The sequence below is a fragment of the Globicephala melas genome, chromosome 3, assembly GCF_963455315.2.
Source record: "Globicephala melas chromosome 3, mGloMel1.2, whole genome shotgun sequence".
Taxonomy (NCBI): domain Eukaryota; kingdom Metazoa; phylum Chordata; class Mammalia; order Artiodactyla; family Delphinidae; genus Globicephala; species Globicephala melas.
The window spans coordinates 108,910,796-108,936,790 of NC_083316.1; the positions used below are offsets into that span (position 1 = coordinate 108,910,796).

The 25,995-nt window shown below is 44.5% G+C and overlaps 1 protein-coding gene across 11 annotated transcripts in view; it reads right to left on the minus strand.

The window, feature by feature from the left end:
• Nucleotides 1-25,995, minus strand: part of ACSL6 (acyl-CoA synthetase long chain family member 6) — a 66,264-nt gene that overhangs the window by 10,865 nt on the left and 29,404 nt on the right. For 8 of the 11 annotated variants that reach the window (XM_060296180.1, XM_060296181.1, XM_060296177.1 and 5 more), the window contains 11 exons: nucleotides 19,142-19,215; nucleotides 17,483-17,560; nucleotides 15,892-16,026; nucleotides 15,357-15,491; nucleotides 14,187-14,282; nucleotides 12,957-13,029; nucleotides 11,026-11,114; nucleotides 5,773-5,889; nucleotides 2,666-2,809; nucleotides 1,547-1,648; nucleotides 528-599 (listed from right to left, as the gene is read on the minus strand). In XM_060296180.1, coding sequence (XP_060152163.1) covers nucleotides 528-599; nucleotides 1,547-1,648; nucleotides 2,666-2,809; nucleotides 5,773-5,889; nucleotides 11,026-11,114; nucleotides 12,957-13,029; nucleotides 14,187-14,282; nucleotides 15,357-15,491; nucleotides 15,892-16,026; nucleotides 17,483-17,560; nucleotides 19,142-19,215 — 1,115 coding nt within the window. Of the gene's footprint in view, nucleotides 1-4; nucleotides 154-527; nucleotides 600-1,546; nucleotides 1,649-2,665; nucleotides 2,810-5,772; nucleotides 5,890-11,025; nucleotides 11,115-12,956; nucleotides 13,030-14,186; nucleotides 14,283-15,356; nucleotides 15,492-15,891; nucleotides 16,027-17,347; nucleotides 17,426-17,482; nucleotides 17,561-19,141; nucleotides 19,216-25,995 lie in introns of all 11 variants that reach the window. The other 3 variants (XR_009563462.1, XM_060296178.1, XM_060296182.2) reach the window with 3 other exon arrangements.

Below are 25,995 nucleotides of genomic sequence, written 5' to 3' on the forward strand. Positions count from 1 at the left end.
CAACCTTGCAAAGACGGAAAGTCTTAGAGGTCTGCTGTGTCCACTCCCAACACACTCTTTGTTTCCTCCTCTTTGTTCAGGGCATGCTGGGCTGACAGATCAGTGGCCCCAGGAGTGCAATCTTTCTGATGTCCTAGCAAGTAAGCTTGCCTGCTGCAGCCAAGAAGACAGTCCCCATAAAAATAAAAATAAGACAGGAGTCTGGTCTTGAGTACTGCACGCAGCTTGGAGACACACCATGTAGACATGCTGTACCAGTTATGGCTAGGGTAATATTTCAGCTTTATGAACATCTGTGATTATGAGGACAATAAGCACAGTCTCACTCAGCCTACGACCGATTTTAGTTAGGATGCAGGCTGTTGCAAAGTCAGCTTAGAACAGGCCTTCAGGGGTCCGTTAGTACACTGCCTGTCTGCAGGCCACAGCGTGGAGGATAGGGAATCTAGGTCAGGGTCACTGTTGGTTACTTTAATTCTCATCCCTGCATAAAGGGCAGTAACAAGTATGGAGAAGGTAACAGTTACCTGTTCAAAAGAATGGAGTCCACTTTCTTTTCCTAACCTCACCATATCTTCCAAAATGGCTTTCCTCAGCTCCTGAATTGAACCATATAGGTAAAATTACAAGGCAAAAACACATTTCAAAATGGAGACAGAAGAATCAATGAGTTGTGAGCAAAGTATAACTGGCAATCATACCAACACTCCCCCCACCTTTCAAACCCCCAACTAGGGCTGACGCTCCCTGGCAGAAAGCCAATTACCATCCCTCATCTGGCAAGTAAGTGCCTGCATGGCCTAAGGAGTGTCCAACAACAGGCTAAGGGACCACTCAATTTTGTTTTTTAAAGCAGACCTCTGGTCAGCCTAGTGAGTCTCAGGGGCCCTGTCACCCCCAGAAGAGCCCAGGGCCTGGTGGGAGCTCTAGGGTTCATGGCTGCTGCTAAGAAACAGATCATGTGACTGAGGGGCCGATGCTGAGTCAGGGCACAGAGATCCTCTGAGTCAGGGCACAGAGATCCTGGCACAGTACATGTGCCAGGAGAAGGCTTCTGGAAGGTGTGAGCGGCAAATGTTCTAAGCAGGGAGAACTGTGCTCCTTTTTCAATTCCATGACTGTCTCTCTAAGCCCAGTAGATATAAAAGCTACCTCACATTAGGAGAGAGCAGGGCCAGTGAGTCAGAAGGCCTATTCTCACATCTGACACTGCTGTTAACCAGCTATGTGGCTTTGGGCAAGACGCCTCCCTCTCTGGACTCTCCTGCAAGCTGCAAAACAACAGGGCTGGACAAACTTTCTCTGATGTCTCCTGGCTGGAAAATTCAATAGTTTATCAAGTGTTCTAAGAAGCGAGATGAGCTCCTTCTACAACAATGACAAAAGACAAACCTCTGGTTTAGGATTCCTACCATTTATAAAATAAAGTTAGAAATTTCCCTATAGGTTCAAATTTCACTTGGGCTACTGTTTTTGTATGTCCTCTCATTATGCAGTATCACAGAAGGTCCAGCAGTCTTTTGGGGAACAGCCCCAAGGTACAGACCTTATTTGTGCAGAGCTCTGCATACGTCCCTTCAATTCCTCTCTTCTGGGCCCAAGAGGGCATGACTTCCGGGTCGGGCACGACTATGCCCACCAAAAAGGCCTGCGATCCCACCAAAGGAAAACACAGTTATGACAAAAGCTTTTAAAGTGGTTATTTGCGGTCCAGCATTAAAACTAATCTCTTGGTATTCTCAGACTCCACTCTTTTCTAAAAATATGTATATGTTTATGTTATGAAACATATCACACATTCTCGACAGAAATATTCTTGAATATTTCTGATATATTTCCCTAACTTCGTAAAAAGTTTATTAATAAAAAATAAGCTTAAGAAGATTAGGAATCAGTAAGGTTAGTCCTGTATGTACCTTTGATTCTCATGCCGATCTTAAATGAGTACATCTTTAGGATACTAATCAACCAGCTCTACAATCCAAAACACATACATTTCTAAGGATTTCCAGACCATTTTGAAATTGATTCATTAGTATGGTCCTCATTCTTTAAGAACACCATTTTAATTTTTAAATCATTTTCTTAAAAAATAATTTAATAGTCTTTAATTACATAAATCCAATGATAGCACAGAATATATTCACAGTGATCTTTCTGACTTCAGATCTAAATGATACCAGAAAGCAGAATAAATATAAATCCTCTTCAAATAATTTAATCCTGTACTATATTAGCACATTAGCTTAATATATTAAGATATATCATCAGTATCATTATTTGCAATACTGCACCTATTTATCTGTAAAGTTCTTATGTGTATTTCAAAATCAAAAGAGCAGAAACCCTGAATCTCGCTTCAGCATATTACCTCAAAATTCCTCTTGGAAGTAGACAGAGCATAAGTTAAAAGTAGTGGGAATGTTATTACTACTACTTTAAGCAACTTATTTACCTAACTGCAATTTACCAAACTATAAGCAATTAAGATTTCTCCCTTAGAAAGGCATTTTCTCTCATGATCCTATACGCCAGAGAATACCAGTATCTGATTGGAAATTAATGTTCATCACTTTAATCAAATACCAGTTACTTAGGAAACCATTCCCAGAGTACTCATCAGGCCCAAAGTACGTGTGGGAGGGCTGAGGCCTAGGGGACTCACCTTTAAGCTGTCCCCATGGACATACATTTGTGCAACAGGCTCACTCCGGATGTAGATGTTCTCAATCATCTCGGGCGCAATATATTCTCCCTGAGCAAGTTTAAATATGTGCTTCTTCCGATCAATAATTTTAAGAGTTCCAGCCTGTGGAATTGGACAAGCGGCTTCATAAAATGGCGGCATTCCCAAGCCTGAGCCCCTCACTCATTAGTGCCATAGCCCCTCACCTCTCCAACGCCCGGTCTCACCCTGCAAGCCCCACCAGATCTGCTCGTGCACCTGACATCTCTGCTCTCATGGAGCCACTGCACGGCTGGAGAGGGACGCCGTGCACAAGGGTGGATGGCTCCCAAGCTCTGCTGGGCCCTGAGTGCCCACTGTCCTGTACCCTCACCATGCGCCCTACTCCCCCTCCCAACCCTGCCACCCTGGTGCCCAGCAACAGGTGCCCTCCTCCTCAGGAGGCCACCCACCTTCCCATCAGGGCTCCTCTAACCCAGGCCCTCGCTCCAGCTGTCGCTTTTCTCAGCAGCATCTTCAGATTCTCCCCCTTGAACCATGCTTAGGCCACCACTCCCAAAGAGCAGCCTCTCCATCCTTCAGCACATAGCACAGCTCTGGCAGAGGACCCCAGGTGGCATTAGGAGCCCTCTCCCTCCAGGACCTCTGCAGCAGGCAGGCCACCCCTTGGGCAGTGAGTGCTTGCACCCCTGGCCTCCAGGAACCCCACTCACCTCCCTGACTCCCTTCAAAACTTTTTGAATTTCCAAGGTGAATAGGTGGGTCTCTCTCCTTTGGCTCTCTCCTTGAACGTTGCAACTTCCTCACCTTCACTGACGATGCTCCTTGAGGTGACCATCATTTATCTCCTAAGTGGCCACTCCTGCATATGTCTGAGCTTCCAGCCAGAGCTCTTCACTGAGTTCCAGACCCAGAACCTCACTATCCTCCAAACTCTACAAAAACCAGGCCCTTTTCCCTGCACGATGCAACATGCCCTAAAGGAAGCTCATCCTTCTCCTCCTCAAGCCTGTCCCATTCCCCAAGCCCCAGACCTGGAGATGGCCTTGCCATTGGCCTCTCCTGGGACTTCCAGCAGTCAGGCTCATCTGTCCTCACTCATAAATCCTTCTCACAGACACCTCCTCCTCCAACAAAACCACTTCCTTACTGAACGTGTGCACACACTCTGGCCCTGCTCTATCTGTTCAATCATCAGAACCAGAGTAGTCTCGCCAGAAGAGAAAAACAAGCAGGCCTTGTTTTGCTCAAAATCCAGGCTGGACATCAGGGCCGTTCCTTACACTGGCTTCTTTGGTCCTCGTGGCACCCCATGAGCTGGGTGTCATCACCTCCATTTCATAAATGGTGAAGGTGAGGATGAGAGAGGTCAGTTAACGCCTCGAAGGCCACACAGCTAGGAGGTGGGAGAACCAGGACTTAAACCAGGTCTTTCTGGATCAGACACTTAGACCTTTTTCTTGATCTATCTAATACTATTTCAAAATAGTAATGATTTTAAAAACTGACTCCCACAGACTGCCTGCCTACTGCCTTGGGCTCTGAGTTCAGGCACAGCACTAGGTGCTTCACATGAATCAATTCACTTGCTTCTCACAACACCCTGCAAGGTGGGTGGTTTCATCCAAGTTACAGGGCATCAGTGGCAGATCCAGAGTTTTGTGGGACTTCAAGTTTTTTCCAGTTTTGAGACCCCCACCTTTAAGAAAAATAATATAAAATGAAGTGCAGAGCCTTGAAAGGGGCCTATGCAAGTGAAGGCTGAAGCCTAGGCTTCGTTAGCTGATGGGACAATCTACCCTCTGCCAGTGTCCAGGGTCCTGCTGCTTCTCCAGCCTCCCTCCTCCACATCTGTGGGAACCTCAGTTAGAATTCCTTGCCTCACACCTCTAGTGTCTCCCTACTTAGCACATGCTATTACTCCTGCCCTGACTGTCCTTCCCACTCTCCCCTCTCCTCTTGGAACAGGACTTAAATCCTGAGACTCAGAGCCAGTAGGCGCTTGTCCTTCTCCCCTAGGTGAGCATGACCCTCATCTCATGCCCATCACACTGGGTTGGCAACTGTCTAAAGATGTGTCTCTCCCCTGAGCATAGTCCCTGGCCCAGGGATACATCCATGTCTGCTGCAAGAGTGAGGGTGTCTCAAAGTGAAATGCGCAGTTCCAGGCAGGGGCAAATCAGCTCACCAGCCCAGAGGGCCCCTGGAGGGCTTAACATCATTCACCTGTCCAATAAATTCAACATCTCAGAACTCCACCCAAAATCTTAGCAATCTCCCAGAGACACAGGAAAGGTTTCCTGGGGTGGGCTGCTGCAGGTGGAGGCTCTCGGTTTCAGTTACATAGTTTTTTTCTGGTCATGGTTTCCATCTAAGCATCTCCTGTGTGCCAGGTATTGTGCTAAGGGCTTTACAGGTATAATCTCATTTGTTCCTTACAACAACGACCATAGAGGTAAGCAATGTTATCACCTCCATTTTACAAATGACAGAATGAGGCACCACTACTGGTTTTGGCTAAAAGTTGGGGGCCACCGCTAAAGAATGCCATGTAGCCTTACTTTCTTATTCTATAACTGAGTCAATACAGAGCCCCAGAGAGGAATGAAGCTTTGCTCAAGGTCACGAGAGCAGCGGCTAGCAGAGACAAAGGAACGCCAGCATCCTCCTGCCCAGCTCCAAGCTCTTCACACTGCTCAGTGCCACCTGTCAGCTGGCGGCCAGTGTCCATGGGCTCCCAGGCCCTGCCTTCGTCAGATCTCCCAGAGTTACGAGCCCCATGCTCCTTGTACTTCACCCATCGGATTCCAGAACGCTGTCAGATCTCTTCCTGGAAACCTCTTAAGGGTAGAGGGTAGGCCTCAAACTCCAGTTCTACGCTCCCAGAAGATCCCTGTCACCTTCATCAGGAGGATGCAGGAGGAGGCTCTGGGGGCGAGGTAAGGAAGAACCTCCCATTTCCCAGAGGTATTCTGGAATGATTACTTGTCAGGGTGGATATAAAGACTCCTGCCTTGGAGTGAATCAGATTATACACACTCCCACCACCACCATGTGTGGAGGCCCACGGTTCCAAACATACATACTGGCAGCCACTTCCCAATGTCTCCAGTGTGAAGCCAGCCGTCGTCGTCCAGGGCCTCCTTTGTCCTCTCCGGATCTTTCAAGTAACCTTTGAACACATTTGGTCCTCTCACACAGATCTGTAGGGACAAATGCCCGGTTTCTCTCAGCCCACAGCATAAGGAATCCTGATATGAGGCAGTCACGAGGCATGGGTAGAAAAATGGACACTATCCCTCAGGAAATCCACTGTGGAAACTACAGGGATGGAAAGAGAGGACAGGAACAGCCGCCAGCGTTCTCACCTGTCTCCTGCCTTCTCTCAAGCAGTGTCCTCTCCAACTACCTCTCTGCCGTCCCTTCTTCCTCAGGAACACTGCGGCTTTCGGTATGCGCTGCTTTGTGACACTGGATGGGGTCTCATCAGATACTGAAAGCTGGCTGATTCTACCAGAGGTGCTTGAGCCCCCTGCTTCATGACCAGGCACTCAGCTTTCCTATCTACTCCCATGGAATGAACAAGCTGTACTAGTCTGCTTTTACAGTGAAGCATTGCAACGAAATCTGACTGATCATATAATGATAATTGGAAACTTGCAGTTGACTATCCATTAGGAAAACCAGTAATGGGAAGGAAACCTGGTCAAGGAGTATTTCAGAACACGGGGTATTGTTTTCTGTGAAAAATCAGGTATCATTAACTGGCTTTCACCTAGTTGACCGAGGAACACTGGCTTTATTAGTCCAAATATTGCTAGAAAGCATGGATTGGATGAAGTTCACTTCCATGTCAACACCACACATATTCTGGTACCGTCAGACACTAATCAAAAAGATAAGTAAACAGATACTGACATAAGCTACTCTTTGGATTGAATAATTACCCAGACATTGGAGTTTTCAGGGTAGAGCTTCCACTCAAGCTGTAGCTGACCTGTCCTACTTTACCCAGAACAGGGCTGGAACGTCCAATGAATTATGGAGACAAAGGGGCCCTGAGCAAGGGTTCTACATGTGCATAAAACTTGTGACTATAATAAATCTATTGAGAATCAGAACTCCATGCCTGTTGGTCCTAGACCTGCCTCTTCTGGTTTTCCTTGAGTAAAAATAGTATCCACCTTTTTATTTAACATTAGTAAATTAGTGTGTTTTGGTTTTGTTTGTTTTAGTTTGGCAAAGGCATTACTTGAATTTTTAAAATAGTATATATTCTTTCTCTAGGAAAAAAAGATGCTGCTGTGTCGATATAAAACGTACAGTTGACTAAGTTCATTTGACTCAGTGGCTGAAACTGTTCTGTAGGAATCAACTGGATATTTATAGCCATGCGTATAGAGGTCACTCTAAATTTATACATTGGTTAGGAAGAAAGTGCTGTGACTCCAAGTTCTGTTTTTGCCACTCAGTGACAACACAGAATTACATCAGAAAAGTAGGAAAGTTGTAATGAAGAAAAGTCATTATACTGTCTCATGGAATGTTTAAACTTTGTAATTCCACTCATCTTAGGGACACTTTCTTCTTGGAAACTATGTTAACAAGACAGCCTGCACATCAGCACAATTTTATGAAAATACACAAGAAAGGCTCCTTATACATTTTTCAACACATTTCCTCTAGAGCTCTAGGGTCCTTTCATAGATATTAGTGGAGCCAACGGCTGGGTCTATGTGCACAACCAGTGTGACAACTGGGTTCTCGAGCATTCATTCATCTTAACCATTGGAGTGTGCCACTAAAACCATGATACTGACTGTTGTTTCACTAAATTGACTGTACTTGTTAGGAATGTCAGATAGTTTGTGCATAAGGAAAATTTAAAAATCACTGGCAAGATGGTTCTTAGCAGCTGTACCAATATTTATAGCATTTTTATAATAAAAAAATGGGCACAATCAAAATGTCTATTAACATAAAATGGTGAAATAGGTGTGTAAAACATGGTATAATATGCATAAAAAAGCATACAGCCATGAAAATTGATTAGCTATTCATATCTACATGGCTGGACCTCAAAAACTAATGTAGAACAAAAAAAATGCAAGTCACACAAGAATGTATGCAGGAATATCCTATTTATAAAGTTAAAAGCAAGGCAACACAAGACAATTTATTGTTTAAAGTTACCTACATACATGATAGATTACAAAGAAAAACAATACAAAGATTGGTTTAATAAAAGCAGGGTAATACTTAACTAGGGGAATGAAAGTCTGGAGGAGCAAGGGAAGATTCAAATGTGTTGTAGTGGTTAATTTTGTAGATGAGGGGTTGCACCTACATATACTCTTTTAGGAAACAATAGTAGTCTTCTTAAAACGTGTGCATATGATTTATTTCATAGTAATGACTCAGTATGTAATGACTGAGTCATAGTAATGACTCAGTATGTAATGACTCACATCAGTATGTAAATATTTATGGAATGTACATAATCTCATGTAGCTGTGCATTCCACATTCTGAGTATGTAGAATGTTCAACATGAAAGATGATTCGAAAAGTACTTTTTTTTTTTACTTTTTAATACAAAATGTTAAAGGTATTTTATTTTGTGTCATTAAACACTAGAGCACAGATTGTTCTTTCTGTATCTTTTAGTGCTTCAAAATCTTTTAACTTTTAAATTAGAGCTCTTGGATAAATTCTTTATTTAGTTTTGAAGGAATCTGTTTCTCTCCAGAGCTATAAAATCCATCAGAAGTGTAAAGTTTGAAAAGAGTATCTGGGTCAGAAATGCGTCACATTTAACAAGCAAGGAAAGAAAGCATTTCTGATCTTTTAAAGCTGCTGGCATGTTTCCACCTTTCACAGGAAAGGTTGCTTTAGGGGACTTGAAAGATTAAACAAACTGATCCATGGTTGATGTGCTTGTTGTCAGTTCTCAAGGGAGAATTTTATATTTTCTTGTGGGGCTATCAAGCTATCTCCACCATGATTCCAAACTTATTTTAGAAAAAAACAAGTATAAAGTGCAAAACAGCAATAACGTCCGAGAGGACTTCAAGCCAAGATTAAAAAATAAATCTTACAGGTGACAGTTCTAAGCTTCCAGCGGCTCAGGAGTTTTCACTCGAAGGCCCCAGGGATGGAGATTTATTACCTTCAGAAGTTCCCCCTCCCTGGTGGAAAAGATCCTGGATGGACTCAGGCAAAATCCACTAAGTAAGCAAACACCCATACACTACAGTCCCGGGGAGACGGCCTGGTGCTGTCTTGGTAAAATCCATCACTAAGCAATGAGTGACATATTAATAGCCATTAAGTTAATTCCTTCCTCTGTTGTATATAATGATGCCCTTTGTACAGGCAGTGGGAATAGAATGTTTCTTAAATTTAAAGTGCAACCACCTGGGGATCTTGGTGAAATGCAGATTCTGGTCAGGAAGTCAGGGACAGTGCATCTGCATTTCTAAGAGGCTTCCAGGTAATACAGATGATGCTGGTTCATGGACCACACATTGAGTAGCCAGGCTCCAGGCAGAAGAGAAGCCAACAGACAGAAGAAGAACACCCACATGAAGCAATAAACTTGACACATAAAATCTGAAGGAAAGGTTACAAGGGTCACTTGGCATTAAGAAAATTCCCTATGGCAAGGTATTAAGGGGTTCGTGTTTTTTACGTTTCATTCTCTCTAATTGATTTCTAATCTCATAGCATTGTGGTCAGAAAAGATGCTTGATATGATTTCAATTTTCTTAAATTTACCAAGGCTTGATTTGTGACCCAAGATGTGATCTATCCTGGAGAATGTTTCATGTGCACTTGAGAAGAAAGTGTAATCTGTTGTTTTGGGATGGAATGTCCTATAAATGTCAATTAAATCTATCTAGTCTATTGTGTCATTTAAAGCTTGTGTTTCCTTGTTAGTTTTCTTTCTGGATGATCTGTCCATTGGTGTAAGTGAGGTGTTAAAGTCCTCCACTATTATTGTGTTACTGTCAGTTTCCTCTTTTATAACTGTTAGCAATTGCCTTATGTATTGAGGTGCTCCTAGTGTTGGGTGCATATATATTTATAATTGTTATATATTCTTCTTGGATTGATCCCTTGGTCATTATGTAGTGTCCTTCTTTGTCTCTTGTAACATTTTTTATTTTAAAGTCTATTTTATCTGATATGAGTATTGCTACTCCAGCTTTCTTTTGATTTCCATTTGCATGGAATATCTTTTCCCATCCCCTCACTTTCAGTCTGTATGTGTCCCTAGGTCTGAAGTGAGTCTCTTGTAGACATCATATATATGGGTCTTGCTTTTGTATCCATTCAGCAAGCCTGTGTCTTTTGCTTGGAGCATTTAATCCATTCACGTTTAAGGTAATTATCGATATGTATGCTCCTATGAGCATTTTCTTAATTGTTTTGGGTTTGTTTTTGTAGGTCCTTTTCTTCTCTTGTGTTTCCCACTTAGAGAAGTTCCTTCAGCATTTGTTGTAGAGCTGGTTTGGTGGTGCTGAATTCTCTTAGCTTTTGCTTGTCTGTAAAGCTTTTGATTTCTCCATCGAATCTGAATGACATCCTTGCCAGGTAGAGTAATCTTGGTTGTAGGTTCTTTCCTTTCATCACTTTAAATATGTCATGCCACTCCCTTCTGGCTTGTAGGGTTTCTGCTGAGAAACCAGCTGTTAACCTTATGGGAGTTCCCTTGAATGTTATTTGTCATTTTTCCCTTGTTGCTTTCAATAATTTTTCTTTGTCTTTAATTTTTGTCAGTTTGATTACTGACAAAACATGCCGACAGTCTCGGCATGTTTCTCCTTGGGTTTATCCTGCCTGGGACTCTCTGTGCTTCCTGGACTTAGGTGGCTATTTCCTTTCCCATGCTAGGGAAGTTTTCGACTATAATCTCTTCAAATATTTTCTCAGGTCCTTTCTCTCTCTCTTCTCCTTCTGGGACCCCTATAATGCAAATGTTGTTGCGTTTAATGTCCCACAGCTCTATCTACCCCATCTGGCCTATTTGCAAATGGTCATGTTTCTGCCTGCCCAGATACACAGCAACAAGCCGTGCCAGTTAAGAAAAAAATGGATTTTTAAAACAGTCTGTGAATCCCAAATCTTGTTTTGGACCAGCCCAGTCCCAGCCTTGAGGGTTGGTTACTTCATAAACAGGAGAGAAAATGCTCAATTCAGTTGAGTCAAATTAATCAATAATATAAAATGACTTTACACATAGGGTAAAAGGAAAACAATTCCATTTCCATTTTTTTTTCTTTTCCTCGCTACATGTAGAGCATCCACAAACATGAATGGCTAAACGCTCAAGTTTACCTCTCCTTCTCCTTTGCTGGTCCAATAGTTCAGTTCCTTGACATCCACGAGCTTGATATGATTGCAGGGCAGAGGTGCTCCTACGTGTCCTAGAACACCAGAACAATGTGCATTTGTCAGTGTTCAGATCAATTTCAGCACTGAAGATGCTCCACGCCATGTGAAACCCCTCAAGTGGTCAAAGTGGGGAATCGTGGATGGAAAGCAATACACCTCTAGATGGGCGTTTGTCACAAGCAAGCATTGATGATAAAACAAATTTCTGGAGAAAGGAGAGGCCAACCTCTGCTGGGCCTTTGTTTTACATCTGATTCTTAAACAGCCGGCCAGGCTTACACGGCCCAGAGTCAACCTGTACAGGGTCTCTGGGGAGGCTCATACCCACACCAACCAAACAGTCAGGATTTTTTATATTAAAACACTTTCCCCATCATCAGATCATATGTTTTGGTTTGGGGATCATAAAATATAGTCATTATTGCTTTTTCTTCCAGTCACCAGACTGTTGAAATGGAAAACAAGGATGAGGCAACTCACCACCCCACCCCCTCAAATAAGACTGCAAATTTTCTTGGTCTTATATACTCCCACCACAAAACTACATCTAAGTCATTTTCTAGTAATTGTGGTGGTTACACAATTCACTGGCAAGGCGCAGGATTTTTAAGCAGATGCTGGCCAAGGTCCTGAAATAAAGTGAGCCACATAAACAAAAAGCAGGCTGTGACACTTTCGTTTCTCTTTTAAATGAGAGACCGCCAAATCTTTTATAATATTGTACAAAGATACCGATCCTCTCATACTCAATAACCTTTGCAAGTTTTTATGGTAAGGATGCATAAAAAAGGTAAAACCTCAAAAGCCTCACATAGGAAAATGCAGGACATCATAAGAGGGAAGAAAGTGTCCAAAGGAAGGGTATACATGTAAATGATCAGTAAATATGATCGCAGTAACAAGAACAGAGTTAATGAGCCAGGACCTCAGAAAATGGTCCGTGTAGTAAAGGTGCCAGTGGCAGGGAGATCAAAAACTTCACATACAAGATAGGCTTTATTCAGCTAGAGTTTAAGGAGATAAAACTTCTGTACCTGACTTTGCCAAATGTGATTTCAATTTAGAATCCACCTATCATGTTTCTGCTGACTACCTCAAGGTGCTCTGAAAATAGTATTACACTACTAAGCATATTTCTTTTCTGTGCACATCATCCCAAATTTTCTAGTTCGTAGTTGAGCAAACTTAAGCGTGAAGCGTGGCTCCAGGCTCACAGAGGAAGTTGGTATCCTGAAGAATTCTTTTGCTGAATGTTTTTCAGATGATTGTATTTGCTCTAAGTTTAGTGACAGCCAATACATGGGCTACCTACTGCTTCCTCCTTGCCCTGAAAGATAGGTCCCTTCAGAATGAGGGTGTGGATAGTAGCTGCTCCTTTCTGAGGTTGCCATTGCCTTTTAGATGTTGCTATCACAGGAGACCATAGTTCCAAAGAGCCTCTGAAATGGCTCTTCAAGAAACAGCGCACTGGCTGCTATAAACTTGCCTCTCCTTCCTAAATCATATCCAATTCACAGTCTGCTTCCTTCATTCTGAAATGACTGTAAGCAAGACTGTGTGATATTTAGAAACTATAAAATCCAATATATTGATATCATAGGATTTTTCTACCTGGAGCTGTATTTTGTGATCTACTACTTTTTTTAACATAACTTCTGTTTATTTATAAAAGAAATAGGAAAATACAAAATACAGTAGGAAATACAAAAATATGTAACAAAAAGAAACAGATCCATAATGCCACAACACAGACAAAACTACCATCATTGTTTTTCTTCTGTTTCTTCTGCTGTTTCCTATGTAAATATACTTTCCATGAGGAAGTTTTAGAGCCTGCTGTTCTAACTCATTCCCACATCTCCAGCCAATCCTACCTGATGTCCAGTCCCCGGGTGTGGTGAAGGTACATCCAGCTGTGCACTCAGTTTGGCCATAACCTTCATAAACCTTCAAGCAAAACACAGAAACCATACTGTAGGTGCCCACCTGCCTGCAGATAGCTGGCTGCCCTTTTCAGCCAGATAACCTCTCACGGAGCATCTGGCTGCTCCATGCTGGGGATGGTGGGAGGGGAGGTGCTCTGGAAGTAGGTACCTTCAGGAGAAACTGAACACAGACAACAGGTATAGCTACTCTGCTTGGAAGAAATGCTATTTTTAACCACAGACACTTAGTAGATAAGGTTATATGGTTTGGGATAAAGACTTCTAACCTATTTTCAACCACTGACTCTATTTCTAATTTGAATAATATGTATTAAAGACAAACATTTTAAAATCCAATAAAGGTTTTGTCTCTGTAAGATGTTCCCCTTCAGAGCCCCATGTGCTCGCATGAATGGACCATGTGGGAGAGCTGCCTTTAGGAGTGGTCAGCTCATGTTGGCGTAGAACAGGAAGTCAGCGTAAGAAGCCCCTGGCTTCTTTTTTCCTTCCTTTTTTTTTTTTTTTGGCGGCTTGCAGGATCTTAGTTCCCCAGCCAGGGATTGAGCCCACGGCAGTGAAAGCACTGAGTCCTAACCACTGGACTGCCAGGGAATTCCCAAGAAGCCCACGGCTTCTAAAGGATAAAATTTTAAGCATGCACATTTATGAAGTAGATGTGCCTACTTTACTTAAAACCCACCAGTCACAACTATGTTACTATAGTCTGCATAAGTAGGAACCTGACAAACATTAATTCAATGGATAAATAAAGGAATGAATTTTTTTAGCAATGACAAAACCTACTGAATCAAATAAAAACACACAAATGAACTTTTATCCCCCTCCCTCGTGCTCCTTCTCTGGGCTGGGAAAGAGTCTGCAGGCTGGAGAATGCAGAGATGCTGGTACAGGTGTGAGACAGGTTCTCCAGCACACTGATGATCCATATACAGTTTTGTCCCAGAGTGGATACACACACCTGGGCTTTGCACAATGTCACAAGGTTATCTTGGCTTTCAGTGACCCTGGGCTTTTTACATCTTCAGAGAAGGGAGCTTTTATTCCACAAAGATCTTGCCCCCAGAATATTTCTCTGTACAGTAGAGGGTATAATGGGTCTCCTGCCCTGTCCTAACACTCACCCCACTGCCCCCAGGGAAGGCCACATAAAGGAAATACCTGGCACCCCAGAGCCGCCCGGAGGAATCCCAGGACCGTTGGTGACGCGGGGGCCGCTCCAGTAACAATCATCCGCACGCACCCACCAAGACTGGCCTGTGGGAAGAGAGAAGAACCTGCCAGAGTCTGTGCTGTGGCAAGTGGAGTGTAGCTCACCTGGGCCTCACCTAACATCAACGTTCAACAGCTGTACCCTCCCTGGACCCTAGGGTTGGGATCAGAGAGGCCGCCTGAGGCTGTACAACACATGAGCTGAGGAAGCCCCCTTCTTCCAAATGAATCAGCCCAATCAGCTTTGCAATCCAACCCACAATATGGCCAATTCTTTTATGTATTTTGAGATAAGGGCCATTAATCTGTGTGGCATTCTATAATTTTGGTTCTCCCTTTCTTAAAATACACAGCTGTTTCCTCACTCTCCCATCATTTGCAAGCATCCAAAACAATTACTGAGGACAATTTCTTCCCACTTCCACCTTAACGGCATGGCCTTTTTTCATTTCTAAATCAATGCCATGAGCTATTTACTATGCACTGCAGAGGTCAAAGAATTTTTTAAACACTTTGTTTCTGTAAGTTGAGCCAAGAGATTTTAAATATTAGTTTTCATAGCTAAAAATAGAGTAGTAAGGAAAAATGAGTACTGGTACAAATTAACTACAAGTTCTTTGAGTAATGCACAGCTTTAAAACTTTAGTGAGGAGACAGGAATGAGTAATTCATAAACAGCTTGGTTTAGGAGAGGCTGAAGAGATGGGAAACACTGAGGGAAAGGAAGATTCTTGGTCATCTGGCTAGAACCTTGTGCTACTGGAAAGCCACCGTGGCCAAGGCTACAGGGAGGGGCAAGAGAATCTTCGAGCCCCAAGAGCTGCTTGCTTGGTGAATCTGACTACCCAAGGGCAAAGCTGCCCTACTGCCTATAGAGGTCAAGGAACTTACTTTCCAGGAGTCCTTCTTGCTGGTTGCCTTTGGCAAATGTAACACATCTCCAATGAACAAAAATGGGTCCTTTAAAATTTCAGTGGTAGCTTAAGCTTTGATTTCATTAGCAAAAAGTTACTGTTTTATAAGATTACACACCATTGGGATGAACTTCTCTAATTCTTCTGTAAGGTCACCCATTGGACACTTGGGTGCCACTCTATCATCACTTGTTCATTTTCTTACCTGAATCTTATGAAAGAAGAGTTCATCCCAGATACTATCATTCCTGATGATTCCACTCTGGACCTCAGCCTGTTTACGCTTAGCTGCAAATTCCAGGAGCCAGCGCTTTAATGATGTGTCTGCCTGGCTGAAAATCTGAGGAACAGAAGTTGGAAACAGCTGTAAAGACTGCAGGTCCCACCTCTAGATACACCCCCAGGAAGAAGGCCTAGATTGGCCAGCAGAGAAGCCACACTCTATTTCTGCCCCTGCAGGAGGTCACTGAATGTGTGACATCCAGCTAAAGGTTAACGCTACCAAGGCCCAGACACGTTGTTGGGAAAGAAGCCCTCCCCCCGAAATCTCCCAACCAGGGTTTCGGAGAATAGGAAGAAAACAGGAGAAGGAGGGGTGAGAGTCAGGGAATACAAGAGAAGAGGCAACTTCCAGGACCTGGGACTGGTGGTGTAGAAAGCCAGCCTGGGGCTCCAGCCTCTGTCCAAACAAGCAGATATGCAGCTGCTCAGCCTGGCCAGAGACTCCCCGCGGAGCTCACCTTGTCGTACATGCGGTTCAGTAGTCGTGGGACCACAGGGAAGATGGTAGGACACAGAGCCTTCATGTCATCTGAGAGGAGGCGGATGTCTCCCTGGAAGAAGCCGACGCGCCCTCCGTGGCAGTAGACGACAGACTGGAAGAAGTGGACAGGAAGGGAGGAGTCCCTCAGGGCAGTCACTCCTGGCTGTAATCCAGAGCTGTCCAAAGCTCTGCCCCACACGGAGGGTGCCGGTGACACCCCTCACCCAGCTCTGGCTGCTGCCTTGGGACACTGAAGGAAGCCATTAGAGGTGACACCCCCCACACACACACCCCTCCCCACCAAGTCCCAGTCAGACATGGAGAGAAGCAGCAGGAGACAGGGTGGAATCCTGAGCCTTTGGGAGATGCCAGAGCAGCCAGTCTCACTGGTGCCTGCCCCTTCAAGCTTACTCCCAAAGCCTGGACAGGGGCCTCCCTGAGGACTCAGTCTCTGAGCTGTACAACACCCTATCGGTGTGTCCCTCCAGGTCTCAGAGCACCTGTGGTCTTCCCCAGGGATACCTCGGCAACTCTGGAAGGGTATGCAGTGCCCACAAGTACTGGAGGTGCTGCTAATGTTGGCGGTGGGAGGCCAAGGCAGAGCCTGGCTGGTTGCTAATGGGACTAAGAGTACGCCAGGGGCTCCTTTCTGTAATGCTCAGAGCTATTCTATACGGGAAACAGAATTTCTAATCTCTGTTTTACAGATGAGGAATGCAAAGGTCACAGAGGTAAAGAAAGGGATTTGCCTAGAGTCCCAAAACTAGTTCATGGTAATTGCTGGCATGCGAATCCAGGTCTGGAAAACTTGAAAGCACGCCCTAGTGTACCAGACCTCCCCCAAGGCAAAACGGGAGAGGCTTAGGAGATAGTTTATGCACAGGCTGGTCCCTTAAGTGACACACACGGGTAATTCTTTGTCCCCACAACCTCAGGAGGACTCCTCCATTCTCTCTGTGTCCCCACAAGGCCTGTCCCAGGTCCAACCATAACACCAGTCCCATCCACAGCCTGAGGGGCCATGATAGTTTGACTCCCCTTTCAACTTCACTGTCTTGTTTCCTTTTTTAGGAGTTTAGTGAGTGATGAAAGTTACAGAATATAGGTGTTTGGGCCATAAATGGAGCCATACTGTACAGAGCTTGAATGGTAAAGCACTTGTGCAGAGCTGCAATGCTCTCTGAGCAGCTGGGGCCTTTCTCAGCCAAGGTGTGTCCACAGCAAGACAAGCAGGCCTGGGTCCTCCCTGGAGCAGTGCTCACAGGAGGGACAGATCAGGGGGTCCAAGGTCCTCTGACCCCTCTGACCCCTGTGGCACCTTCCGAGGACAGGCCAGTTTAGTTCTACTTCAAGCTGCCAGTGACAAGTGTGACACCCTGCTAGGGTTCTGGGTTCTGGGCTCAGACTGTGCCTCCCTGAAGCCAGGGCCTTACCTGCACCATTCGCTCAAACATGTGTGCTAAAGGCAAATAGGAAATGTGCACATCCGCACAAGTGGGAGCCCACTGACTCTGTAAGAAAACAGAAGGAGCCCAGGCAAGGCCCGGTCAGTCAGGCGGGCGTCTTACCTGGATGACTCTCTCAAACATGTGAGCCAGAGGCAGGAAGGAGATGAGCACATCGTCCTGTCTCGGAAAGATCACTTTCTGCAGGTGCCGGGCATGGGAGACAGAAAGGAAAGAAACACTGACAGGAAGACGACAAGAGAGTCATAAAACAATAAAGAGAAAATGACCTGGAGGGGCAAACATGAAGAGGGGAAGGGCAGTGGGGAAGGGAGGACAGAGAGAGAGGTGAGATGACAGCGAGAGAAAAGTGAGAGAGAGAGGAGAGAGAGGAAGATGGGAGGCGCAGAAAGAAAAGAGAGAGAGAGACAGAGAGACAGGGCAGTGTAGGAAGCGGAGTGTTAGGTAGAAGCGCCAGTGGGTCTAGGTTATCTGCAGAAGCAAAGAGCCAACTGAAGCACACATAAACCAGCAGAGTCGAGCTCCGCAGGGAAGTCTCCTCTGGGAGGGCCTGCACCTCGTTCAGTCTTCGCGCCAGACCGGCACGCCTCTCCCTCCCCACAGCTGCAGGATCTGCCTCAGGCCCCACTTCACCAGCTTTCCTGGACCACCCGGACAGCGATTCAGAGGGTCTCAGCCTGTTGGCACTTTCTGGTCCTCCTTCGAGAGAAAGGGGCCAAGAGAACCCTAGGTCTATGCCTATTGGGGCTGGGGTACGTGCCCCGGACAGAGGTGTGGTGGGTGGAACCAGGCCTCATAAGCTACAGCCTGGGAACATGGCCTTAAAGCGGATGGCCAAGAGGGACCCCACTCTCCAGGATGGGTCTGACCTCAGGGACAGGGGCTGCCCTGGCCAGGGGGCCCCATTCAGGGGGATGAGCTCTCCTTGGCTGAGTTCCCTGCCCTCCGCCCTTTTACAGAGGTCTTCAGTCTCCTGGGCTGGCTTTTGGACGAGTTTGGACAAGCCCAGGGGACCTTGCTCATGGCTTCTGGTCTGGGCTCAGCTACCAACAGTGTCTCACGGTTTTCCACCAAAATATATAACAAATGGGCATATGCTCCATAATGCCATCTGGCATAAATGTGGATAGCGATTTTCTCCACAGTAGAGAAAAAGCTTAATTTATATAGGAAAAGGTACATTCCTTTCTCCTTTAGGAAAGTGTAGGACATTCAGATACTCACCACTTGTGGAAAAAGGTCCTTCTTTCTTAGCCGGTTAAAAAGTGCTAACATGTTTTTGTCAGGCCAAGTTATCAAGCTTTTTTGATTTTAGATTTACCTTTTTTAAGTACAGTTTTATAAATTAGCAGTTGCCATTGTTTCTCAGACTCTAGTAGTTCTTAAACACAAAATGACTGAATTAAACCCTGACCTACTTGGAAAAACAAGTTATTAAGGATTACTTTTAAATAAAGGTATACGTAAAACCACAGGTATCTTAATATTTGAAGTTAAAAATGAAAGATAGGTTTCCACGTTTTTCTTTCTGGGATCTGAGCACTCTCAGAAATCAACTGAATATTTACCAGGTATGGATCATTTCAGTGTTTGGGGTTAAAAGTATCTGTGAATGTGAGGTTGCTCTAATGAGAACAGAAACTCCTGCCTGTGAAAGGCAGCCCAGATTGTATCAGGGAAAAAAAAAGAAAACCCAAAAAACCTCTGAGGCTCGAGGGTGTCCTTGAGAGACACCTGCATTGGTGAGTCTACTTTATTCACCTCTGTCACTTTCAGAAAGCCTGAGAAATCAGCCACCACGTTCCCATGGGTGAGCATCGCACCTTTTGGGTTCCCTGAAAGGAGAGAGCAAGAAGGAGAATTAGTGGGAAGCTCAAGGGCCACTCCTTGAGAACAGCACCGGAGTCACCAGTCCCAGACACCCAGAGCTGTCCACGCAAACCTCTGGCCTTCGTCCACAGCCGCCTTCAGAGTCCCAGGCAGATGGATGCTGTGTCAGGGACCTTCATTCTGTAGACACTTGAAGCCCATCTTGAGGCTCCCAGGTGCTTGAGACCAGAAGGCAGGTGACACAGCTTGGAGTCACCTCAAGCGCCTCAAGGAGTGCCTCAGGACTGATGGGTTGGCCTGCACCTTCCCTTCTGCCTTCCTCAAGGAGCACAGGCTCTTGGCCTCCAGTCTCCTTATACATATACCCAGTAAACTATGCCACTCTCTGGGCCTGAGCAGTTCTAGTGTCCAGAATCCAGCAGTCAATTGTGCTGGCAGAGGACTTCCTCGCTGCATCCAGCACCTGGAAAGGCCCCAGCTCAGGCCAGGCCGGAGGTCCAGACTGCTGGGGCAGCCCTCCTGCCTGCTCACTGGCAGAGATGGGACATGGATATTCTTGCTTTGTCTTGACACGACCTTTCACTGCTGCTCATGAGGAAGCCCAGGGCTGCTAGGATGGCTCAGAGGACAGAGACCAGGTGGGGACAGAAGGCACAGCAGGCTGTGGAGGGAGGCTGTTGGCCACCATTTCATGTCAACGTGGATACAGCACTGCCACTGCTGCTGGACAGATCTGAGCAGGCTCAAATCCTGGCCTTGCCCCTCCTTGGCAGTGTAACACTGGCAAGTCATTTTTCCTCTCTCAGTTTCCTAACCTATAAAATAGGGACAATGACACCCACCTCATAGGGCTCTATAAGGTCTAAGGACACAGCCATGCACAAAAGACATTAAATTAGAAGTTTCCACTGAGGCAGAAGATACAACAGCTGTGAAACTCCAAAAGTGAGGGGCTAGACCATGTGCAGAATTTACCCAAGAAATATCAAATAAACCAAAATGTTAACTTTGCAACCCTCACCCAGAAAGAGGTTAAAAAAAGGGCTGAGTTGAGGTTAAGATTGAGTATTATAGTCAATGCCACTGAATTTTTCACTTTAAAATGGTTAATTTTATGCTATATGAATTTCACCTCCATAAGAAAGGGGTGGGGGTGGGGGAGAGAGAATATGAATGAATGAGGAAGAATTTGTGAAAGGATTTCTTTGGCGAGAGAGCTATGCTGAGTGCTATAGCCCATCAAAAGGGGAGAAATGAGGGGTCCTCTCTCCCATCTCCAATCTGAAACCCAAGCTAACTCAGCCACTAATGAGATTGCTTCAAAAGCCCAATCATGTTCCCTACAGCTTGGGCTGGGGGGTTGGGGGGGGGTCCCAAAAAGAAAGGTGAAGAAGGCCGTGGCTGCAAAAAAAACAATAAATCCCAGAAACTGGATATGGAGTCTGCAGAAGGAACAATAGGTGGTGGTGGGAATGGTGTGTTAAAAAGGAATCTTGAAGGAAACAAAAGCAAAGATCAATAAAACTAAATGCTGGTTCTTTGAGAAGATAAACTAAATTGATAAACCATTAGCCACATTCACCAAGAAGAAGAGGGAGAAGACTCAAATCATAGAATTAGAAATGAAAAAGGAGAAGTAACAACTGACACTACAAAACTACAAAGGATCAGGAGAGATTACTACAAGCAACTCTATGCCAATAAAATGGACAACCTGGAAGAAATGGGCAAATTCTTAGAAAAGCACAACCTTCCAAGACTGAACCAGGAAAACTAGAAAATATAAACAGACCAATCACAAGCATGGAAATTGAAACTGTGATTAAAAGTCTTCCAACAAACAAAAGCCCAGGACCAGACGGCCTCATAAGCAAATTCTATCAAACATTTAGAGAAGAGCTAACACCTATCCTTCTTAAACTCTTCCAAAATATAGCAGAGGGAGGAACACTCCCAAACTCATTCTACGAGGCCACCATCACCCTGATACCAAAACCAGATAAAGATGTCACAAAGGGGGGCTTCCCTGGAGGCACAGTGGTTAAGAATCCGCCTGCTAATGCAGAGGACACGGGTTCAAGTTCTGGTCCGGGAAGATCCCACATGCCGTGGAGAACCTAAGCCCGTGTGCCACAACTACTGAAGCCTGGGCCCCTATATCCCGTGCCTCACAGCAAGAGAAGCCACCACAATGAGAAGCCCGTGCACTGCAGCGAAGAGTAGCCCCCACTTGCCGCAACTAGAAAAAGCCTGCACACAGCAACAAAGACCCAATGCAGCCAAAAATAAAAAATATATAAATTAATTTTTAAAAAAATGTCACAAAGAAAGAAAACTACAGGCCAGTATCACTGATGAACATAGATGCAAAAATCCTCAACAAAATACTAGGAAACAGAATCCAACAGCACATTAAAAGGATCATACACCATATCAAGTGGGGTTTATCCCAGAAATTCAAAGATTCTTCAATATATGCAAATCAATCAATGTGATACCCCATATTAACAAATTGAAGAATAAAAACCATATGATCCTCTCAATAGATGCAGAAAAACCTTTCGACAAAATTCAACATCCACTTACGATAAAAACCCTCCAGAAAGTAGGCATAGAGGGAACCTACCTCAACATAGTAAAGGCCATATATGACAAACCCATGGTCAACATCATCCTCAATGGTGAAAAACTGAAACCATTTCCACTAAGATCAGGAACAAGACAATGCTGCCCACTCTCACCACTATTATTCAACATAGTTTTGGAAGGTTTAGCCACAGCAATCAGAGAAGAAAAAGAAATAAAAGGAACACAAATCAGAAAAGAAGTAAAGCTGTCACTGTTTGCAGATGACATGATACTATACACAGAGAATCCTAAAGATGCTACCAGAAAACTACTAGAGCTAATCAATGAATGTGGTAAAGGAGCAGGATACAAAATTAATGCACAGAGATGTCTTGCATTCGTCTACACTAACAACAAAAAATCTGAAAGTGAAACTAAGGAGCACTCCCATTTACCATTGCAACAAAAAGAATAAAATACCTAGGAATAAACCTACCTAAGGAGAAAAAGGACCTGTATGCAGAAAACTATAAGACACTGAGGAAAGAAATTAGATGATACAAATAGATGGAGAGATATACCATGTTCTTGGATTGGAAGAATCAACATTGTGAAAATGACTATACTACCCAAAGCAATCTACAGATTCAATGCAATCCCTATCAAACTACCACTGGCATTTTCACAGAACTAGAACAAAGAATTTCACAATTTGTATGGAAACACAAAAGACCCCAAATAGCCAACGCAATCTTGAAGAAAGAAAAACAGAGCTGGAGGAGTCAGGCTCTCTGACTTCAGACTATACTACAAAGCTACAGTAATCAAGACAGTATGGTACTGGCACAAAAACAGAAATATAGATCAATGGAACAGGATAGAAAGCCCAGAGATAAACCCACGCACATATGGTCACCTTATCTTTGATAAAGGAGGCAAGAATACACAGTGGAGAAAAGACAGCCACTTCAATAAGTGGTGCTGGGAAAACTGGACAGCTACATGTAAAAGAATGAAACTAGAACTCTCCCTAACACCATACACAAAAATAAACTCCAAATGGATTAAAGACCTAAATGTAAGGCCAGACACTATCAAACTTTTAAAGGAAAACATAGGCAGAACACTCTATGACATACATCACAGCAAGATCCTTTTTGACCCACCTCCTAGAGAAATGGAAATCAAAACAAAAATACACAAATGGGACCTAGTGAAACTTCAAAGCTTTTGCACAGCAAAGGACACCATAAACAAGACAAAAAGACAACCCTCAGAATGGGAGAAAATATTTGCAAATGAAGCAACTGACAAAGGATTAATCTCCAAAATATACAAGCAGCTCATGCAGCTCAATATGAAAAATACCAACAACCCAATCCAAAAATGGGCAGAAGACCTAAATAGACATTTCTCCAAAGAAGATATACAGAATGCCAACAAACATATGAAAGAGTGCTCAACATCATTAATCATTAGAGAAATGCAAATCAAAACTACAGTGAGCTATCACCTCACACCAGTCAGAATGGCCATCATCAAGAAACCTACAAACAATAAATGCTAGACAGGGTGTGGAGAAAAGGGAACCCTCTTGCACTGTTGGTGGGAACGTAAATTGATACAGCCACTATGGAGAACAGTATGGAGGTTCCTTAAAAAACTAAAAATAGAACTACCATATGACCCATCAATCCCAATCCTGGGCATATACCCTGAGCAAACCATAATTCAAAAAGAGTCATGTACCACAATTTTCACTGAAGCACTATTTACAGTAACCAGGACATGGAAGCAACCTAAGTGTCCATCGACAGATGAATGGATAAAGAAGATGTGGCACATATATACAATGGAATATTACCCAGCCATAAAAAGAAACGAAATTGAGTTATTTGGAGTGAGGTGGATGGACCTAGAGTCTGTCATACAGAGTGAAGTAAGTCCGAAAGAGAAAGACAAATACCGTATGCTAACACATATATATGGAATCTAAAAAAAAAAAAAAAAAATAGGTCATGAAGAACCTAGCGGCAGCACAGGAAAAAAGACACAGACCTACTAGAGAATGGACTTGAGGACACGGGGAAGGGGAAGGGTAAGCTGAGACAAAGTGAGAGTGGCATGGACATATATACACTACCAAATGTAAAACCGATAGCTAGTGGGAAGCAGCTGTATAGCACAGGGAGATCAGCTCTGTGCTTTGTGACCACCTAGAGGGGTGGGATAGGGAGGGTGGGAGGGAGGGAGACGCAGAGGGAAGAGATATGGGAACATATGTATATGTATAACTGATTCACTTTGTTATAAAAAAAAAAAGAAATCATACAATATTTTGTGCCTTTTTTCTTTCGCTCAACATTAAGGTATATAATTTTCTATTTGTAGATATACCATTCTATTGCTGAAGGGTCATTTGCATTGTTTCCAGACTTTGACTTTCCAAATCGTGTTGCTGGGAACATTATGGAGCATGCCTTTTGGTGACACAGCCAAGCTTCTTAAAAGAGTTGTCAGGCTTCCCTGGTGGCGCGGTGGTTGAGAGTCCACCTGCCGATGCAAGGGACGCGGGTTCGTGCCCCGGTCTGGGAAGATCCCACGTGCCGCGGAGCGGCTGGGCCCGTGAGCCATGGCCACTGAGCCTGCACGTCCAGAGCCCGTGCTCCGCAATGGGACAGGCCACAACAGTGAGAGGACCGCGTATCGCCAAAAAAAAAAAAAAAAAAAGAATTGTCCACACTTGCTGAGTTGACATCCTTACCTCCCATCCACTCCTCAGTCCACCATAATCAGTTTCTGCTTCCAACCTCCCCTGTCTCAGGAGCACCAGCAGGTGTTTTTGTGGCAGCATCCTATGGGTACAGCTTAGCCATCGACAATGCTGACAGGTTCTATTCTCCTCTAGCCTCTCTGGCTGCTCCTGCTCAGCCTTTATTTGGAACTCCTACCCCCATCATTCCTCTCCTGTCAGGATTCCCAGGCCCTGCAACCAGACCTCTCTTTTCCTCAGTCGACTCTCCCTCAAAGAAACATTTTCTTTCTTGCCGCTGGTCCTCTGCACATGCTGTTCCCTTTGCTGAGAATGCCCTTCCTCCTCTTCTCCTCCAGCTGCCAATCCTTCAAGACTCTGCTTAGATTTGAAATCCTTTCTGTCCCGCTGTCCTGACCTCTGGGTGGCCTAGCACTCCATGTACCCTGGGATGCAGACCCTCGAGGCAGTGAACTGCCTCATGACATGAGCTGTGTGCTCATGAGGGCAGGGTCGTGTCTTGTCCATCCCTGTGTCCTCAGCCTCCAACACTAGGTCTGAGGCATAGTGGATGCTCAATAAATGAGCTGAATGAATGAATCTACATAAATTAGAAAAAGAATGCTAAAAACCCAGACTAAGAAGGATATGTTTTAAAAGACCACTGTAGGGACTTCCCTGGTGGTCCAGTGGTAAAGAATCTGCCTTACAATGCAGGGGACGTGGGTTCAATCCCACGTGCCGCAGGGCAACTAAGCCCACGTGCCCTGGAGCCTGTGCGCCACAACTAGAGAAGAGAAAACCCACATGCCACAACTAAAGAGGAGACTGCGCACCACAACGAAAGATCCCGCATGCCTCAGTGAAGATCCCGCATGCCTCAACTAAGACCCAATGCAGCCAAAAATATATAAAATAAGTAAATAAATAATAAATAAATAATAAAATAAAAGACCACTGTATTTTCTTCTCTAGGAAGGGAGGGTAGCACATGAACGCATAAAGATACATCTGAACTATCATTCATGGGGCCCAAGTCCCCAGACTGGGCTACGTTATACCCACAAATTATCTTTTATTTGGAGAGGGCAGCTCGATTTCAGTCCAGCTGATGGTTATTCTGAAACGAACAACCAACCACACACCCACCCATTAGCCATCCCTGAGTACAGACAAACCCCAAGCTCTCACCTCCTCCAGGGCCTTCTTGGCCTAACTGGTGGCTCCAAAGCACTGGCCTATTCTGGGAATTTCCACAGATGTTTCCATCACACATCAAGAGAAAAATCTTCCCAGAATGATCCCACCAGAATCATGATTCAAATGTCAGATTCAGATCATATTTTCCATCTTTCCTCATTGAAAGAATGATGTGGCTCTTGATGAAGCTGAGGCCAGGACACTTGTCATGGAAGGGAAGCTGTATCCACAGCTGTGATGTGCTGGACAAGAGGATGGCTACCAG